General features: G+C 46.8%; 1 protein-coding gene across 8 annotated transcripts in view; it reads right to left on the reverse strand.

Annotated features, from left to right (window-relative positions):
- Positions 1-5,371: 5,371 nt before the first annotated feature.
- The window catches only part of TRAF3IP1 (TRAF3 interacting protein 1), a 67,129-nt gene continuing 51,278 nt past the window's right edge, over positions 5,372-21,222 (reverse strand). For 7 of the 8 annotated variants that reach the window (XM_082630199.1, XM_082630204.1, XM_082630198.1 and 4 more), the window contains 2 exons: positions 7,505-7,728; positions 5,372-6,445 (listed from right to left, as the gene is read on the reverse strand). In XM_082630199.1, the coding sequence (XP_082486325.1) occupies positions 6,280-6,445; positions 7,505-7,728 (390 nt within the window). In that variant the 3' untranslated portion in view covers positions 5,372-6,279. The remainder of the gene's footprint in view (positions 6,446-7,504; positions 7,729-21,222) is intronic. The other variant, XR_014294829.1, reaches the window with a different exon arrangement.

Consider the following 21,222-nt stretch of genomic DNA (forward strand, 5'->3'; position numbering starts at 1 on the left):
TACGCCTGTAAGGATATTCTGACACCAGGTGACCTAGAATCTCACATCACCAGGCCAAAGGAGAAGAAGATACACTCTCCCTAACAGAAAAGAACGATTCAACGTCCATTCGTGTTGATCACTGTTTGTGAGCCGGGAATAGGACATGTTTTCAACGTAATCCAAGTACCTTAAAGCCGCGGTCGACACTGCTCTGAGCAGTAGCACTGGAGGGTCCAGCCGTCGAGTCGGTTACAAAATGAGGATGATTAGCATCATTATTTGTTTAGCATCACTTTGGGTGAAAGGCAAAGTGGAAAATAATATTTACAACGCAAGACACAAAGGGCTTCTAGAAACAAATCAGAAGCAAAAGGCCAAGAGTCCACCAGAATCAAGGGCAGCTGATCAGAAGACTCAGTTCACAGAAAGCAAACATTCCTTAAACACACCGCCAGATGCTCGAACCCATTCGAAATAAGAGAAGTGCAAATTAAACCTCACTGAGATCCTCTTTCTCACCTGTCAGAGTAACAAAAGGCCAAACGTGTGACAATACGCTGCTGGAAAGGCTGTGGCGAAGCAGACACGCCTGCACCTGTGCTGGTGGGAGACCAAAGAGCACAGCCCACGACCATCGCCTGGAAGCGGAGGTGCCGACATTACGGTCCGTCTGCCCAGCAACCCGGCAACCTCACTGCTGGGGGTCCATCCACGGACACACCTGCCGTTTCTTACACACATGTAAGAAACGAAGCAAAACAAGGTTGGTCACTGCACAAGGCTGGGAACCACCCAAGGCCAGCAACAGGGAGCTGGGCCGCATGCGCTGGGCACGTCCTCGGGACACTCCACACAGCTCTGCAGGGAATGACGATGGCCTCTAGGGACTGGCAGGGTGCAGTCCCCAGGATTTGGGAAAATTTTTAAAACCAAGATGCAGAATGGCATATATATAGCATTCTACCCTTCGCGTTACTGTGTGTTGTGGGAGTATAAAAATATGTATTCGTATTTCCCTAAAGAAACAGAGATAAAGGAGAATCTAATAAAAGAGGCTGCCTACAGGGGCAAGAAGAAACAGTGCAGACAGGGATGAGAAGGCGGAGGCGGCTCGGTGCAGACCTTCGGCATCACTTAAGATTATTGATCCATGTTAATATATAACCTATTTCTTAAAAAAGCACTTTAAATAAAAATATGGAAGACATATTTTTAAAATTATAGTTATGCCACATACAAAAATGTGGAATGACTAAGAATACTGATACGTGAGAGCAGTTAACGGTCATTTTCTTTTTTAAAAAGACATTTACATGTAACACTGTCATCGGGTGTCACGCCGGGCTCCGTGGGAACATGGCCCAGCCCCGCCGTCCACGCGGACCAGCCGGGCCTCGCCTCCACGGGCACCCCCTGAGGTTGCGCTGTGCCGGCTTCACCACGGAACGCCCGAGGTGGAGGGGCGTCTCCGCGCGCCCAGCGCGTCCTGACTGCGGTGCCAGGAGCCCCAGGGTTCCTCCTGCCGCTCTTCTCCAAGCAGGGTCAGCCTGGTCCCATCTTGCCGCGGCCCGGGGAGGTTCTCCAGGGCCTCTGTCCTTCCCGGTCAAGGTCATGCCAGCTGCACACGGCACAGACCAACCTCCTGGAGCTCCATCCAGACAGCTGGAAGGGCGTCCAACAGGCCCCCTGCGATTCCCTTCAGGCAACGCCAGCTCACACGGGAGCCTTTGGGGAAGGCCCTGCAACAGTCATGAAGCCAAGACACACGTCCACGTCTCGCCGCGGGCAAGCAGAGGCCCTGTCACCTGTCTGCAGTGTGGACGCGTCACGAACGGCCCCTGACCTACGGCAGAGATGTGGCGACAGTGGGACCCACACGGCTCTCCTGTCGCTCAGAGGGGCCCCGTCACCCCTTCACGGCCATGTGTCACCACTCCTAGGTATCAAATAGGGAGAGGGAGAAGGTCATTTGTCATCCAAACCAGGACCCTCCTGCAGGCGGGGAAGGGAGGTATTAATAATTATGCCTCAAGAAAAGGCACGGCTGCCACCGTCCTGAGCAGATCAGGGCTATGGCTCCGCTCCCGGGGGGTGCGCGTCGCGCCCCAAGTACAGGAGGGCGCAAGAGGCACCGCGCAACTGGCGTTCAGGCCGGGGTCCGGCAAGCGAGGCCCGCGATCGCTGACCACCATCACCCAGCAAAGTGCTGGCTTTGACGGGGTCCGTAAACGGCGGACCTAAGTGTTTTTTGGTTTGTTACATCACGGCGACAGCAATGCTAAGAGCCTTTTCCGAGAACAGAACGGGAAGTCCGAGAGTGCAGTGCGGAACAGGACAGACGCTGTGAATTAGCCGACAAGCTGTGGCTGAAAACTGGTGCGGGCGGAGCGCCCTCCGAGCTGCCCCGATTCGCCGGCCGCGCGCATGCGGGGTGTGCTGAGCCGGCGGTGCCGGGGGCAGAGGGCGGGGCTGCCGGGGAACCTGGCACACCGAGCGCACCCACCGCACTCGCTTACAAAGCCCTGGTTGCGCCTCGGCTGGCCGGCACAGCCTCCGTGACCTAGGCCTTGACTTCCTTCTGAACCCCGTTTTCGGTTTTTTGCGGGGGGCGGGGGGTCTGCACCACGAAGCTTGTGGGACCTTAGTTCCCCGACCGGGGACTGAACCCACGCCCTCGGCAGTGCAAGCGCGGGGCCCTAACCACTGGTCGGCCAGGGAAGTCCCTGAACCCCATTTTCTCACCAGAAAGACCAACTTGCTTGGTTTAAGAAGATGATAATCAATCTGGAACTCAGCTCTAAATATGGACTTAAACACTAGTTTTATAGCTTAAAAAGCCATTTAAATGTCATTTCTCTCACTGAATTAAAAGAAAAAAAAGTCCTTCCCAAACTCCCTTTATGAAAACACACATAAGCGGCAGAAGGGGACTCTTCCAGGGGACTCCTTCCGCCCTCCTGCAGAGCTTGTGTGAACTGTACTCACCCGAACACTTTTTAGGAAAACATGAGGCCTTTTGATTAGTGAAGTGCATCACAGGATAGAGGTGAACACAGCCCCGCCACGGCAAGAGCTCACCCCGGGAGTGGACGGGCCTGGGGCTTTCTCCCAGCTCGGGCGGTGGGCTCCTGGGGGCGGGCAGAAGACCCCGGAGCCGGGAGGGGGTCTGGGTCTGTGCGGAAACCCGTCCTTCAGGGCGGCCGCCTGAGCACAGGGTCCTGCGTGCGGCCTCATCCTGAACCCGATTCTTGTGGGAACTCAAGCAGACTGGTCGTCCTAAGCCTGCGACTGGTGACAGCAAGCTGGTAAAGGTCCAGCCACCTCTCCTCTCGCCCCAGGGCTGTGCCCCAGGGCTGCGCAAGTCAGCAGAAGACACATCCCGGTCAGTTCAGGGCAGCTTGGAAAAGAAGTCTGGGAATATTTCAGGGGCACTTGTCAAGAGACTGAGAATTCCAGACCGCCCCCACAATCCTAAACTGCACTTATATTGTCACTAAATAACATCATCTCTCTTCACAGATTCCAGTTATCATTTTTTAAGTTGCTTATTGAGAAGAAAAATAAGCATGAATATCAAAGTAGAAAGCTCGAATTTTAGTCTTGTTATTTTTTCAAAGGTTTATGTATTTCCTTTAAATATAAATATGTCAGCTCAACTTTTAAATTAAAATTTCTTTTTTTTTTTTTTTTTTGTGGCCACACCACGCGGCATGCGGGATCTTAGTTTCCCCCACCAGGGACTGAACCCGTGCACCCTGCGGTGGAAGTACAGAGTCCTAACCACTGGACCACCAGGGAAGTCCCTTAAATTAAAATTTCTGAAGTATGACTCCAGTACTTCTTGAAAACTTACAAGCCAAAGCAGAGAAAAACACTTAATAATCCCATTTGTGCATTCAATCAAAATAATTAATAACAGGATTTAATTCGTCTGTGATAAGATACAGTAATAACTACATGCAGAGACTTTCTAAAACTTCCTGAATGGTCTTAAAATTTCTGATAAATGCTTAACTGTCATATATAAGACTTCAATTTATACAGAAAAGGGGTGTCACAAAAAGTGAAAATGTAATTTCCCTGAACTTTCTTCAAAGAAAAACAAACTGCACACATTTGAAAACTAAAAAAAAATCCAAATGCTTACAAATGCTTTTTTCCAGGTGTGAACTGAACTGCACAACCCATACACTGATAGAAAAAATATCTGATTATTTTTAATGATTTATGTATAAAAGAAAAATAAATTTGATGATACAATTTGAGAGACTACTTCATACAAAATTTTACTCACATACAATGTATGCAATTTTTTGCAACACAAAATCTCTAGTCTTATGTACAAATTCATTAAAGGTAGACACCTTCACTTGAAGCAAAACAGGGTCCCTTTAGGATGGTGGCTGCCATTCAAGTCAGTGGAAAAGAGACTATGAGCATGTGAAGGGCTGGGGACTGACACACCTCCCCGCCGCCAGTGCTGCATTAGTGGAGCCTCGCCAAACTGAATTTTATGGTAAACTACAGAAAGGAGAAGAAGACCAATGTTTCACGACGGCAAATCTTAATAATCTGACCTTGAACTTACTCAGCTTCGAAAATCATAGAACTACCTTTGTAACAGATTTATTTTGGAAATTACACTAAGAAAAACTTAACCATGCCATTTGTGCTAGTCTTTGTTGTTGTTTTTTTTGCGGTACGCGGGCCTCACACTGTTGTGGCCTCTCCCATTGCGGAGCACAGGCTCCGGACGCGCAGGCTCAGCGGCCATGGCTCACGTGCCTAGCTGCTCCGTGGCATGTGGGATCTTCCCGGACTGGGGCACGAACCCGTGTCCCCTGCATCGGCAGGCAAACTCTCAACCACTGCGCCACCAGGGAAGCCCTGTGCTAGTCTTTTAAAGAAACAAAACTTTCTCAGGCAAATTCTAACACTTTAAATGGCCCTCCTTGGGTTACATAATAAATACAGTGTCTAGAAATAAAAGTATCAGGACCCAGACCTTAAGACCCGTAAGTATGTCTCCAAACAGTGAAATTCTTTATATACAAATTGAAGACTTTAGTAAGTATTTACAATATTATATGCAGTGAAAAACTAAATATAAACCATGTTTAAAACAAAAAACAAAAACTTTTGCTGTAAAAAAACAATTTCCAAAAAAATGCTAACATTAAAAAATTTTGCGGGCTTCCCTGGTGGCGCAGTGGTTGAGAGTCCGCCTGCTGATGCAGGGGACACGGGTTCGTGCCCCGGTCCAGGAAGATCCCACATGCCGCGGAGCGGCTGGGCCATGTGAGCCATGGCCGCTGAGCTTGCGGGTCCGGAGCCTATGCTCCGCAACAGGAGAGGCCACAACAGTGAGAGGCCCGCGTACCGCAAAAAAAAAAAAAAAAAAAAAATTTTGCAAATCCATGTATCCTTTTAAGTCTTCCTTTTGCAGTTTTCCCTAAGCTACCTGTCTCTCAGGTGCACAGGTGCTTACACCTGTGCAAAGGAAAAGGCATGATGCCGATGCCTTGGAGAGCAAGCCCCTCTTCTGGAGAGAACGAGGCAAGTGACACAAGTGTGCACGTGGCGAAAACCCAGGGGCAAAATGTTGAAGAAAGTGAGGATACAGCCTGGGACAATCTCATGTCCAGATGACGTCCATGAAGGCCATACTCAAATCTCCTTTTTAAATGTATGAACTTTAAGGGCTGGAAATATAAGCAAAAGATAAAAGGGACCAGTAAGAAAATTACATAACGTGTATGCAATTACAAAGAGGTTAAAAATTAAAGTTCACGCGTACCTTATAAAGATATGGGCCGAAATTAATCCTTTTCAAGTGGACATGAGCTAAAAATATAATTCATTCATTTTCAGGCTTCATTGTATTTATGAAGCTCCTATCAAAATGTACAGCCATCCTTCACTCAGTGCTTGACTCACGGAAGTCCTGTCACTAGACTCAGAGTCTGAAATCACGGACGCCTGCATCCCTGGCTGTGGCAGCATCACTTACCTGCTGGAGAATCTGGCACAGAACTGAGCAGCCTAGTAAAGAGACTTTTCACACAGGCATCTGCAAGAGCTATTTATAACTAGCAAGTATTCTAGCCGGAAGAAGGTAGGAACACATGGTCTTTCACACACTGAATATGCCTCAAGCTGTAAAGCTCTGAAAATTAGTTGGATAACATTGTAAACTGTTCATTGTCTTCGAACGGCGATTTAAGGAGCAACGATGCTCTAGCCTCCTTTTTACGTGCAAACTGAAGACGACCTTTAGTCTCTGAGACGTTTGAGCTTTCAACTTCTGGAACTCAAATGGATACTATGTACCATTTTCTGAATTTTCTCTTCATTCCTCAGAATACTGGCCTTCACGGCGCAGATCCTGTCCTGCTGGTCTCTGACCAGCTGCTCCAGCTCCGCCAGCTCCGCCTCCAAGGGCTCCAGGGCACAGTCTGTGAGGCTGACGGAAAGCAAAGCCAGGGGCTCATAAATATCTTTCACATTTTACATTTGCTTCTTAATTAAAACAGTGGAAGGCAACAAAAGGGAATTAGTCATTGCATCCAAAGAAAAAGGGTAAAAACATAAACGTACTCTTTTAGAGTGAAAAATTAAAATACTTTCAAATTACAGTCACAAAGCTTTGGGGATTTCGATGAGATACATGAAAAATATGGTATCCAAACTGCAAAGTTTGCAGTTTGTTTTAATGTCTAAATCTCGTTTTTGAACACTGACTGCAGATCTCCTCTAACTGCTACAAAGAAATGCACGTTATGCTATGAACGAAAAAGAAACGTGTTTCCTTCGGGGGAGGGGAGGAGGTAAGAAAGAGAGGGTCGAGAGGCCGTGGGCTCTCGGGAGCTCTCCCCCTGGGCTGCGGGCCCACGTGGGCCCTGGGCCCCGCCCCGGCTCCGCCCTCCCCCCCCGGCTCCGCCCTCCCCCCCCCGCTCTCCCCCCCCGGCTCCGCCCTCCCCCCCCCCCGCTCTCCCCCGCCCCGGCTCCGCCCTCCCCCCCGCCCTCCCCCCCCGCTCTCCCCCGCCCCGGCTCCGCCCTCTCCCCCCCCCCGCTCTCCCCCCGCCCCGGCTCCGCCCTCCCCCCCCCGCTCTCCCCCGCCCCGGCTCCGCCCTCCCCCGCCCCGGCTCCGCCCTCCCCCCCCCCGCTCTCCCCCGCCCCGGCTCCGCCCTCCCCCCCCGCTCCCCCCCCCCCCGCTTTCCCCCGCCCCGGCTCCGCCCTCCCCCCCGCTCTCCCCCGCCCCGGCTCCGCCCTCCCCCCCCCGCTCTCCCCTCCCCCCCGCTCTCCCCCGCCCCGGCTCCGCCCTCCCCCCCCCCCCGCTCTCCCCTCCCCCCCGCTCTCCCCCGCCCCGGCTCCGCCCTCCCCCCCCCCCCGCTCTCCCCCCCCCCCCGCTCTCCCCCGCCCCGGCTCTCCCCCGCCCCGGCTCCGCCCTCCCCCCCCCCCCGCTCTCCCCCGCCCCGGCTCCGCCCTCCCCCCCCCGCTCCCCCCCGCCCCGGCCCCCCACCTCTGTTCCTCCTGCAGGGCTTCAGCATGCTGCCGGTTCTCGCTGTGCCACAGCTGCAACTCGTTCTGCATGGCATCCACGTCCTCCTGGACGTAGTCCATGATCTTGCCCAGGGGAAGTGCGCTCCTGCACAGGGTCTGGATGGACCCACGGAGCTTCTCTATCTCCTTGGAGACTATGTCCTTCTCCTTCTTCCACGCCGACTCAAAGACGAGCAGTTTCTCCTACAGTCAGTGGGAAGAGAATGAAGAGAGAGCAACACCCTCACTCCTAAGGCAGGACAGGGCCTGCTAAGGGCGGAAGGGGCATGGGCGTGGGGACAGTGCCGGTTCGGGACCCACCGGGCTATGGGATACTGCTTCACGCCTGTGACCGTGAGGCTAGGCCAGCAGTGACCCCGGGGTGCCAAGCCCTGTGTGAGCACGTCAGCAGCGCCCCGTAAGGGCCTGTCCCTGGAAGGCTGTCCGAGGGGCACATTTCTGTAGGGTAAGATTTTCATTTCCCAACTGACCAGAAACCTACTGCCGCTATTGTTACAAAAGCTCAGGCAGGGCCACTGATGATCTTCCCAAACCGTCTGGCGGGAAGGGGACCTGGCCCTGCATCTCACTCCTTGATGCACCACCTTCCCAGCTTAAATGACTCTGCAACCCAGCCTGCCAGGCCAGAGGAGGGCAGCCGCCAGCCGAGGAGAGGAGGGCCGCGAGGTGGAGAGAGGGAGGTGCGGTGTGCGGACGGAGGGCGCGGCCAACGGCAGCGCGGGGGCAGCAGGTGAGGTCGAGGAGGGCTGGCCTGGGCTGGCCAGTGCGGAGGTGATGGGGCCTGGGGCCCCGGAGGGCATCGAGGGTGCAGGGTCGGCGGGGGAGAGGCTCAGGCACAGCAGGTGAAGGAGGTGACGATGGAGGTGACCAAGGAGCTTCATGCAGTTTTGGCCAGGAGTTCTTGGGCTCTTTGACAAGCAATATTTAATTCCCTTCATATGAGGTTTTACCACAGACGTCTCTGAATTTTAAAAACTGATGTAAGAATCCACAAGCAGTTTGGGTTGGGAAACCTTTCCTGGGGAAATGAACAATGTTTAGCAAGTCCCCCCTGGGTGCCCCCACTCCACACAGGCTGACTAAAGCTCCCTGCTTTACCCACTGACACTATGAGTCAGATGCATTAGGTTATAATTAATCAACGTCGTTTTATTTTTAAACTTCTTTTATTAAGTTAGATAACCGCTTGTGTCACTTCTAATTCCGGTTTCAGACCATACACCCCAGGAGGGCAGGAACCCTGCATCTGGTCCATATAAGTGCCCCTTAAATATTTGCCAAATGAACAGATGAAGTGAATAAGTAAGTTATGAGTCAAGATCCTAGCCCCACCACGTCCTGGCCTTTGGCAAACACACAGAAAGCCTTAACATAATGCCTGGCACACAGAAAGTGTTAAGTACACAGGACTACAAATAAAAGGCCAAGCTCATAGAACTAATAAGTGAGCTCTGCAAGGTTGCAGGATACAAGATAAACATACAAAAATCAACTGTGTTCCTATTTACTGGCAATGAACACACGGATACCAAATTTAAAAATACAATGCCATTTATAATTGCTCAAAAAAAAGAAATACTAGGTGTGAATCTAACCAAATATGTATAGAACTTGTATACTGAAAACTACACAATGTGGATGAAATAAATCAAAGGAGATCTAAAAAGAGAGAGCCATACGCTGTTCATCAATTGCAAGATTCAACATAGTAGAGATGTCAATTCTCCCCAAATTGATATATAGGTTTAATACAATTCCTACCAAAATCCCAAATTCTCTGTAGACATGGACAGGATTATCCTAAAACTTACATAGAAAGTCAAAGAAACCAGCATAGCTAAAACATTTTGAAAAAGAAGAAATAAGAGGGAAGAATCAGGCTACCCAATTTCAGGACTTCCCAGATAGCTACAGTAATCAAGACAGGGTGGTACTGGCAGGATGGACACACAGATCAATGGAACAGAACAGAGAATCCAGAAACAGATCCTCACAAATATGCCCAACTGATTTTTGACGATGGTGCACAAGCAATCCAGTGGAGGAAACACAGCCTGTCAACATAAGGCACTGGAGCAACTGGACATCCACAGGGAAAAATGAACCTTGATCTAAGTCTCACATCTTGTACAAAAATTAACTCAAAATGGATCACAGACTTAAATGTAAAACAGAAAACTATAAAACTTCTAGAAAAAAAGCTAGAAGAAAATCCTTGGGATTTAGGGACCAGGCAAAGAGTTCTGACTTGACACCGAAAGCATGATCAATTAAAGGAAAAACTGATAAGCTGGACTTCATCAGAAGTAAAAACTGTCACTGGGCAAGAAACCCTGTTGAGAGCATGCAAGACAGCCTAGAGGGTGAGGGGACGTATGTTCAGACCACAGACCTGGTGAAGGACAAGTACCTAGGATGTAAAAACTCTCAAAAGTCAAAACAGCAAAAAAAGCAAACAGTCAAATTAGAAAACGGACAAAAGAACAGAAATTCCACCAAAGATGATATACAGAAGGCCAACGAGCATGTGAAAAGATGTTCAAAATCATTCCCTATTAAGGAAATGGAAATCAGAACCACAATGAGGTAACACTCCACACCTATCAGAATGTTTAAAACAAAAAACAGCGGCCACACAAAATGCTGGGAAGGGCGCAGAGAAACTGGATCCCTCATTCACGGATGGTGGGAATGTAAAATGGTACAGCTGCTCTGGAAAACCATTTGGCAGTTTCTTTAAAAGCTAAACATGCAACTGCCATACAACCCAGCAATTGTACTCCTGGGCACTGATCCCAGAGAAGAAAAGACATGTTCACACAAAAACCTGTATAAGTATGTTTACAGAAGCTGTATTCAAAGGAGCCAAAAATTGGACACAACCCAGATGCCCTTCAAGGAGTGAGTAGTTAAATAAACTATGCTACATCTGTATCATGGAATACTACTTGGCAATAAAAAAGGAATGAACTGTTGATTCACACAACAACCTGGATGGACCTTGAGAGAGTTATGCTGAGTGAAAAAAGCCAGTCTCAAAACTTACATGCTGTGGGCTTCCCTGGTGGCGCAGTGGTTAAGAATCTGCCTGCCAATGCAGGGGACACGGGTTCGAGCCCTGGTCTAGGAGGATCCCACATGCCGTGGAACAGCTAAGCCCATGCGTCATAACTACTGAGCCTGTGCTCTAGAGCCCGTGAGCCACAATTACTGAACCCGTGTGCTGCAACTACTGAAGCCTGCGTGCCTAGAGCCTGTGCTCCGCAACAAGAGAAGCCACCACAATGAGAAGCCTGCGCACCGCAATGAAGAGTAGCCCCCGCTCGCCACAACTAGAGAAAGCCCGCACGCGGCAATGAAGACCCAACACAGCCAAAACTAAATAAAAATTTTAAAATTAAAAAAAAAACACATGCTGCATGATTCCATTTATATAACATTCTTAAAATGATAAAACTATAAAAACGGAGAAGAGATTAGTGGTTGCCAGGGGTTCAGGACGGGGTGGGGTGGAAGGTAGAGGGTGGATTGTGGTTATACAAGGGCAACAAGAGGGATCCTTGTGATGATGGAGATGTTGTATCTTGACTGTATCAAGGTCAGCATCCTGGGAGTCATACTGCACTTGGTTTTGTAAGATGTTATCAGAGAGAAAAACTGAGTAAGACGTCCCTGGGATCTCTCTATTATTTCTTACAACTGCATTTGAATCTACAGTTATCTCAAAATAAGTTTAATTAAAGAAAAAAGGTAGTAGCTACAAAAATGCTTTTAAATTAAAATGCTAAGTGACTAAAATGAATCAATACAATGACAAACGACTTCCCAGGAAAAACTGTGTTGTCTTTATTATATTGACTACTTACTTAGTTGAGACATTTAAAATTCTATTTAAACCCACTCATAATGATTATTAAGTAATTCCTATGTATCTGGCATCATGTTGTCTCTAACACAAAACTGTTTAGGGCATAGAGCTTAGGATGGAGACTAACAGGCACAACGTCTTGCCAAACTGGCAAGTCCCAATGTGGATGAAGACAATAAGGGGTCATCTGTCAAAATTCTTCATGTTTCTGTGGCACAGAACCAAACAGGATTGGGAACACTAATCTTGCCTTTTTTTTTTTTTTTTTTTTTTTGCGGTACACGGGCCTCTCACTGTTGTGGCCTCTCCCGTTGCGGAGCACAGGCTCCGGACGCGCAGGCTCAGCGGCCATGGCTCACGGGCCCAGCCGCTCCGCGGCACGTGGGATCTTCCCGGACCGGGGCACGAACCCGTGTCCCCTGCATCGGCAGGCGGACTCTCAACCACTGCGCCACCAGGGAAGCCCGGGAACACTAATCTTAAAAGTCATAATTTTACTTTTAAGAGCCTAAGAGTTTTAAACAAGATACATTTGGGCTTGGATTATGATAGTCAGGAGAGGCTTTTATTATTGCTGCAAAATATCAAAATTCTGGCATTTTTCAAACTTTCACTTAAAGTGGCAGGTGGGGTGGATAAGTCAAGCACTGATTATGTGCTTTAAAAGCACACTCCACTGACGACAGCCTCTGATTTACGCATAGCTTCTACTGCTATATCAACAACTTTCCAGACAAATACAACAATTATAAACCCTTGTTTTTATAGACTTTTAATATGTACGGTAGAATTGGAGAATCCACCACCGTATCACCACACAGGAATTAGTCACATGAAATATGCTTAATTTTTGAAAACAGAAGAGCAAAAAATAACAAAACTGTATCATGACCCAAAATAGCACCTAAAACCGCCTAGAACACAGGAGGGCCTGTGGGCGAGGCGCGAGCGGTCGGGAGCGTGTGCTCTGCAGGGCCCAAGCCGGTCCCAGCCCGCCTCACTGTCTCCCACCTTTACGGCCTCGGGAGCTTGACGTGACCTCTCTGTACCTCCGCTTCCTCGCCATAAAACGGAAGTAATAATATTTACCCTGCAGGTCGGATTAAGTGGGGTAATATAAAATCAGCAGCTCAGTGCGTCGCACAGAGCAAGCCCTCAGTAAACGGTAACCATTATCATAAATTTATCCACCATGAAGGACAAAGCCACAAGGCCTGCAAGGGGAGCAGGCGAGTTCCTGCTTCAGTGCCGGCGCCGCCGCCGCTCCAGGCAAGGCGAAAGGCTGACAGGTACGCTGATGTACTGTCAACACCAACCGACAAGCTGTATGCCCAGCTTCAGGCAGACAAGTTCTTTCACCAAAAAATCATTTGCCTTCCTTCCCGACACATCCCCTTCCCCATTGCCACTTTATAAATAACCCAAACCATGAAATTGGCCCTTAAAAATCTTTACCGGAAGACTGCAGTGCTGAGCTCGGAGATCTGCAGCTCCTGCGTGTGGCTTGCCACGGGATCAGCTGCTACAGGTGACACAGAAGGGCACGCACACCCGCCCGCCCTCCGCCTGCTGCAGACTGTTTGCTCAGCTGGTAGCGTCTGGCCGGCCACTTCGCACGCGTGCTTCAGAAAAAGTGACTTTCCAAGAGTTTTCAGGTGAACGGTTACTCCTGGGACTTAATATTATTTGCATTTACCACACACACACTTGTCCCCAGAACTGTGGGCATTTGTGTTTATAGTGCTTTTTAAATTTATAATGATTTATTATTATAAGTCATACACATAAAAACTGCTGACCTCCGAGATTTGTTTCTTTAAATTTCAATTACAATGCTTCAGGGCAAAAAAGTACTATTGTTAAAATGCTTGGAAGCCTGACCCTTAGATTCTGCTAGAAGTCTCTCAGAAGCGGGACCTGGGGTACGACACTGCCCTCCACTCTGCCGCTGATCTGAGGGGTCACGGACACTCCTGAGCAGAGCTCTACCCTACGTGAAGCCAACCCAATAAACAAAGGCCTGATTCATTGAGGAGGGGGTAATAAATCAAAGAGTGTGAGTATTTGCTTTAAATAACATACTCTCCCATGACTTCAGGAAGCGATTTATATACAGCCTGTCAAAAGTTCATTTTCTTCGTAAACCGAGGAATGCCTGCATCCAAGTTACATGAGTAAAGCAGAGACCCACAGAATAATGATTCCAAGCGTCCTGTTCATCCAGAAATATCCCATCACCAAACTTCTCTGTAAACCACACATTCATTTCTAGTGTGGATCAAACTGGTATCTTGAATGCACAGTAAAACAGTCTGGAATCAAACACTTTAACCTTTACACACACACAGAAAACCACCTAAGACATAAATGAACGGTTTAACAAAATGATAAAGTGACACATGCAGCCACCATCTGGGTGAGGAAAGCAAACCCTGCCAGGGTCCCCAAAGCCCAAGGTCACTGTCAGTCTGCCGTCCCTGGTGTTCGAATCTCGGGTCTGCATGACGGGCTCTGCTGTTTGCTGACTCGTGTGCCTGTCCTATGTGCACGGGACAAATGGAATCACACATGTATCTGCATGTGTTGGCCTCTGTTGCTCAACACTGTACTTGAGAATCAACCATGCAATTACGAGCACACGCATTCTGTTCATCTGCATTGCTGAATGGTTATGTCATCATATGAATACACCATGATTTATCCAACCACTCCACTGCCGGTGGACACTTGGGTGATTCTTGGTCTGGGGCCATGACAAACAAGGCAACTCGGAACAATGTTATACATTTGTCCTAATACACACGGGCACAGGAGTCTCCACGGCATGCAACAAGTGGCATTGCTGGGTCAACGGGTACGTGTGTCACACAGTTGTCCAAAGTGGTTGTACCAATTTATATCAAATATTTTTCACAAGCCAGTATTTTACTTCTGTGCATATATAAGAACATCGACTCCGATGGCATTTCCACAATCTGACAGCTGCAGGTATAACTACTGAACACTGGCAGCAGAGAGAAAACCACCGGTCCAAGTCAGGGATATGCTGTTAAAAAACCTCCCAGCTGGTAAAATCCGCTCACTGCAGCCACTACGGATAAGAAATAAACATGAGCAGGAAGCTTTTAGAACGTATGTATGAGAAGCTATATAGTGTGAGGTTCACTGATGTCCTACCTGTGCAACTGTCTACATAATCTTGGGCAAGATAACTCTTGTGCCTCAGTTTCCTAACCTAGAAAATGGGGATGACACCTATCTCATAAATTACTGTGAGGATTAAATGAAGTGATGTATGCAATTCCTTAGGGATAGTAAGTGCTCTATCAATGTCAGCTGTTGTTATAATTATTATATTGTCTACGACTGAGAATATCCGATGGGGAAGCTTCTACAGGAGAAGAAATGCATATAAGGAACCACCTAGAACCTGGTGCAGAGAGAAATCAAAAGATCATTAAATGTTAGCTACTTCTACAAACATTAATGTCCTTGGAAAGGAACGAGGAACCCTCTCGGAAGGCTGGTGTGTTAAGAGTACAGAGGCTTGGCGTGGGGTCACTGCGGCTGAAGCCAAAGGTTACTGCACAGAACAGAGAAGACATACCTTCAGCCTGGCCTTTCAGACTGACCTGAAAATGGAAAGAATTTAAAAAATCATCTTGTCACATGGAGGACTGACCATACTGACACTAACAAAGCAGGCAACCGGGAAATGTAGAACTCAGATCCCCAGCTAAAATGATCCCTTCTCTACTTAAAGTAATGAAAGTAAGTTAAGAATATGACATTACTGGCCTAAACCTGGTCCTTTCAAACATTTTTATGAAAGGCTATTCTCATATATTTATGCTTTCAGAAAAACTTCAGAATATTCCCTGCCAAATTCCAAAACATCCATTGAATATTTACTGGAATTGCATTAAACTTACAAGTTAACTTGAGAGAAGTGACATCTCTATAATATTGAGTTTCCACCCAGAAACACAATGTCTCTCTCGACTTTTTCCAGACCTTTTATATGTCTTGGTAAAATTCTGTGGCTTCTCAATACAGTTACTATAAATTCTTATTAAATGCACACATGCCTTGGAAACTTACATTTTTGTTTCCAGTTCTGGATGGGGGACTTGATATACATTGTTTCCAACTGGTTATTGCTGACATATAGGAAAAGTACTGACTCCTGTGTATTTATTTTGTCACTGGCCACCTTATAAATTTTTTAAATAGTTTTAACTTTTAGGGGGTTGATTGACTTGGTACACTGTTGTCATCTTCAAATGTTGGTGACCCTGTCTCCCTTCCAGAATTCAACCTCATTTCTTTTTGTACCAGTTAGACCCTCCAGAACATCTCAGCCAGGTTTCATTTCACATCCTTGTTCCTGAATCCCATGGAAACACCTGCAGCCCCTCCCTGTTGTGTAGGTTGCTGACTGCTTGATGCAGGTACTCTCCCGCCTGTGGCCAGAGGTACCTTCCTACCCCTCGTTCACTGTAAGCTTGTAGAAATAATGGATGCTGAATTTTATATGTGCCATTTATTCTTGAGAGACAACCCACTCACTAGTGATTTTACCTGAGACACAACACACTCACTAGTGGTTTTATTTGGTTCAAGAATAATTTCTTGGGCTTCCCTGGTGGCGCAGTGGCTGAGAGTTTGCCTGCTAATGCAGGGGACACAGGTTCGAGCCCTGGTCTGGGAGGATCCCACACGCCGCGGAGCGACTAAGCCCGTGAGCCACAACTACTGAGCCTGTGCGTCTGGAACCTGTGCTCCTCAACAAGAGAGGCCGCGATAGTGAGAGGCCCGCGCACTGCGATGAAGAGTGGCCCCCACTTGCCACAACTAGAGAAAGCCCTCGCACAGAAATGAAGACCCAACACAGCCCAAAAATAAAAAAAAAATAAAAAAAAAAGAATAATTTCTTGGTTAAATGTAAGGTAAGTAAGCTGAGTTTAAAGGATGCTACAACAGCTGACTTGAGTTTTTTTTTTAACTGAAACAACTGACTCTTTCCTGGATGTGGCAGCCCAAAAGAAGAAGAAACACTGACTATTAAAGAAAATGGACAAAAATATATTTACCCACTAGGGAATAGAGTTTCCATTCCTAGAGTGTATTCTATTTCACTATTAATCATATAATAAAATGTGTGCTTTAGAAAAAAATAAGATTAGGAATTCGTAACCATGAACCTTTATTTTTGTATTTCTTTATCTTTGTTTAAATCTTTAAAATTCATTCTAGCTAGAGATTTTTAGGATTCTGCAATTCTTTTAAGCTACACCAAGTAGATTCTGCCCAAATAACAAAACTGAAACCGAACTAGGGAACAACTATAAAACAGAACAAAATGTCAGAGGCAACCATGCTCAGGAGATGGACAAAGGCAGTGGACGGCTCAGAGCTGGACAGGAGGACACTCGGGCAGCCAGCCCACTCTCGCTCCGATCTCCACGTAGGGACAATCTCCCAACTGCGGCACAGAGTAGGGGGCCACCAAGCTTTGGAGACTCCACCACAAGGCAGCAGATGTGCTGACTCTGCAGGCAGGGAGCCCTTGGAGAATGCCGTCTTAGGCGATCACCCATGATGGGAGCCTCTGCGGAAACCCAGGTTTCCGCAGAGAGGTCCAGCGCACCATCAGAGCAAAACAATCCAAGTGTGGATGCATTGGAGAGGGAAAGAGAAACAGCCTGACTTCACCCATGGTGTCACTCCTCCCCAAAGTGGAACAGCTTAGGGCCAAGAGAGACCACCATGGCCTGTGATTTCTCCCGAGGGGGACAGTGAGAGCGCCGGACTGGGCACTCCGCTTCCCCAGCTCTGTGGGAAGCTGCCAAAGAGGCTCCTTTCTCTCTCGCCCCATCCAGAGTCATGAGCTGCATGCCTGGGGGCTCAGAGTGGCTGGGAGAGAGTGGCAGGTAGCTAAACTGATGCAGATCCTACTACCCCCACTGCAGACTCCACCTACAAGTCCGCCTATGAGCCGCTGGGGACGCCTTACCTACGGACCCCCAGCTGGCCCATGGGTGCCCCCCAGCGCTCAGCGTGCCTCACCCACACGCACTCCCACCCTGCAGCCACTCCTGTGTGTGATCCCCACACGGTGAGAGCAAGCTCTGATGGACGGCTACTGAGCACGTGCAGAGAGCCAGCCTGAGTCTGTGGAGAGAGAGACCACAACCTTCAGCTTGAGCTCCACTCCTGGGAAAAGAGACAGAGGCTGTCATCACCCAGCCGGGAGCTGCAGGGCGGAGAGATGGCACAGAAGCTGAGGAATTCTGCTGAAGGAGGGAGCAAGAAACGGCAAGAAACATGGAGCGAGCGTATGCATAGGAGACGAGAAAGCCTCAGAATCCCTAGCAGGGCTGGTGGAAATGTTTATCACCCAAAGTCAGTTAGTAAAGATTGGAGGAGATGACTGCTACTTCAAACGTGAAGACAGCAACATAAGACTCAAGGAACAAGGGGCTTCCCTGGTGGCGCAGTGGTTGAGAATCCACCTGCCAATGCAGGGGACATGGGTTCGAGCTCTGGTCTGGAAAGATCCCACATGCTGCGGAGCAACTAAGCCCATGTGCCACAACTACTGAGCCTGCGCTCTAGAGCCCGCGAGCCACAACTACTGAGCCCACATGCCACAGCTACTGAAGCCCACACGCCTAGAGCCTGTACTCCACAACAAGAGAAGCCACCGCAATGAGAAGCCCGCACACCACAACAAAGAGTAGCCCCTGCTCACTGCAACTAGAGAAAGCCCGCATGCAGCAACAAAGACCCAATGCAGCCAAAAATAAATAAATAAGATAAATAAATTTTAAAAAAAGACTCAAGGAACATGAAAAATCAAGAAAACATGACACCACCAATACTCTTCCAGTAACCAATACCAAAGACATGGAGAGCTCCAATTTACCTGATAAAGAACCCAAAATAGCTATTTTAAGGAAGTTCAGTGAGCTGCAAGGAAATACAGACAGTTCAACAAATCAGGAAAATTATACAGGAAAAAAAAATGAGAAGTTTAACAAAGAGATAGAAACAGAAGTTCTGGAGCTGAATAACACAACCAATGAAATGAAAAATGTGACGAGAGCATCAACAACAGAATGGTTCAAGCGGAAGAAGAATCTGTGAAGTAGAAGACAAGACCTTCAAAATTATCCTGTCTGGGGGGAAAGAATGAATGAAAAAGAGTGAAGAAAGCCTACGTGATCAATGGGCACCATCAAGAGAAGCAATCTACAAATTACTGGAGTCCCTGAAGAAAAGAGGGAGAAAGGGGCAGAAAGCTTATTTAAAGAAATAATGGCTGAGAACTTCCCAAATCTGGAAGAAGATTTGGACATCCAAGTTCACGAAGCTCACAGTTCATCAAGCAAACTTCGCCTAAGGAGATCTTCTCCAAGATGCACGATAATGAAACTGTCAAAAATCAAAGACAAGAAGAGACTCTTCAAGCAGCAAGAGAAAAGCAGCTTGTAACTTCCAGCTATCCCCATAAAGCAATCTGCAGATCTGTCAGCAGAAACCTTACAGGCCAGGAAAGAGTGGGACAAAATATTCAAAGAGATGAAGGAAAAAACTGCCAACCAAGAATACTCTATCCAGCAAAGCTGTCCTTCAGAAATGAAGGAGAGATAAGACTTTCTCAGATAAACAAAAGCTGAGGGAGTTCATCACCACTAGATCTGCCTTATAAGAAATGCTGAAAGTTCTTCAGGCTGAAACTAAAGGACACTAATTAGTAACATGAAAGCATGAAAATATACAATACACTGGTGAAGATAAGTATACTGTCAAATTCAAAATACTCTAATACTGGCCTCTTGCCTTCCAAGATGGCCCACACTCTGTCTATGGAGTGTGTATCTCCCTGAATAAACCTGCTTTCGCTTTCAAAATAAATAAATAGATAAATAAATAGGTGCATGTATAAATGCAATTATTTTTCTTGAAATGTAGTATTAACCAAATTTAAAACAATTCATCTGAAACAAAATGCTGATCTTGAAGGAAGCAATCTCAAGATGGGACCTCATAGTTCTTATGTCATGACATATAGTTACTCTTAGATTTATGGCTGTTAAATAAGAAGCCATAAAGTCTCAAAAATAGCATATTTGTTAACTGTAGACAATCCCGTGTAAATCGTGCCTTCTGAAGTGTCACAGACAGAGAAGAAACGTCACAAGCCTTATCCATGTCTAGCATTTCTGCTAAAGCCCAAAGAATCAACAACAACAAAGCTCTAGTACTGTAATGTGATGGAGGTGTTAACCACTCAACTCTAGCATAAAGGTTTGAGGAAAAGAGTATGAAAGATAACTAAAGCCACAATAATTTGTTAATAAATACACAATATAAAAAGAGGTAGACCACAATATCAAAAACATAAGGGGGAGTAAAAGGGTAGAGGTTTTGTATGCAATTGAGGTTAAGCTGTTATCACTGTAAAACAGACTGTTGTACCTATAAGATGTTTTATGTAAGCCTCAGAAAAAAACAAAGCAAAAAAAAAAAAAAAGCAGAGCAAAAACCTACAGTAGATACACAAAAGATAAAGAGAAGAGAATCAAGGCATACCACTATGGAAAATCATGAATTCACAAAGACAGGCAGAAAGAGAAGAAGAAAGGAACATGGGAATCAGAAAACAGCCAGAAAATAACAGGATGGCATTATTAAGTCCTTACTTAGTGTAATTACTCTACATGTAAATAGATTAAATTCTCCAAGCAAAAAGCACAGAGCGGACCCAGCAATTCCGCTTCTGGGAACATATCTGAAGGAAATGAAAGCACCATGTCCAAGAGCCATCTGCAGCCCCATGTTTATTGTAGCTCTATTCACAATAGCAAAGACATGGAAACAACCTAAGTGTCCATCAACAGATGAATGGATAAAGAAGTTGTGGGATGGATGGATAGATAGTTATACACAGTGGAATATTATTCACCCACACAAAGCGAAGAAATCCTACCATTTGCAACACACAGGTAGACCCTGGGGCATTATGCTAAGGGAAATACATCAGGCGGAGAAAGACAAATACAGTATGATGGGGGTAAAGGGAGAAGGAATTGGAGGAAGGTGGTCAAAAGGTACGAACTTCCAGTTATAAGACAAAATAAGTACTGGGAATGTGATGTACAACACGACGGATATAGCTAACACTGCTGTACAGTATATATGAAAGTTGTTAGGAGAATAGATCCTAAGAGTTCTCATCACAAGGAAAAAATTTCTTTTTTTTTGTATCTATAAGAGATGATGGATGTTAGCTAACTTGTTATGGCAATCATTTCACGATATATTTAAGTCAAATCATTACGCCGTACACCTTAAAAGTGCACAGTGCTATATGTCAATTATATTTCAAAAAAACTGGGAGAAAGAAGGCATAGAGTGGCTGGAAGGATAAAAAAAAAAAAAAAACAAGACTCAAGTACCCGTTGCCTGCAAGAGACTCACTTCATCTTTAAAGATACACATAGGTTAAAAGTGAAGGGATGGAAAAAGATATTTCACAAAATTAGAAACCAAAAGAGAGCAGGGGTATCTATACTTGTATCAGACAAAATAGAGTTTAAGCCAAAAACTGTAAGAAGAGACAAAAAAGGTCATTATATATAATGATAAAGGGGTCAATTCATCAAGAGTTTGTAACAACCATAAATATATATGCATATATATGCATATGCATTATAAATATATATGCACCCAACATCGGCACACCTAGGTATATGAAGCAAATACTAATAGGAGAGAGGAAGATAATCTCTTGGGCTCAAGCT

The sequence above is a fragment of the Mesoplodon mirus genome, assembly GCF_964341445.2.
Source record: "Mesoplodon mirus genome assembly, chromosome: 8".
Classification (NCBI taxonomy): domain Eukaryota; kingdom Metazoa; phylum Chordata; class Mammalia; order Artiodactyla; family Ziphiidae; genus Mesoplodon; species Mesoplodon mirus.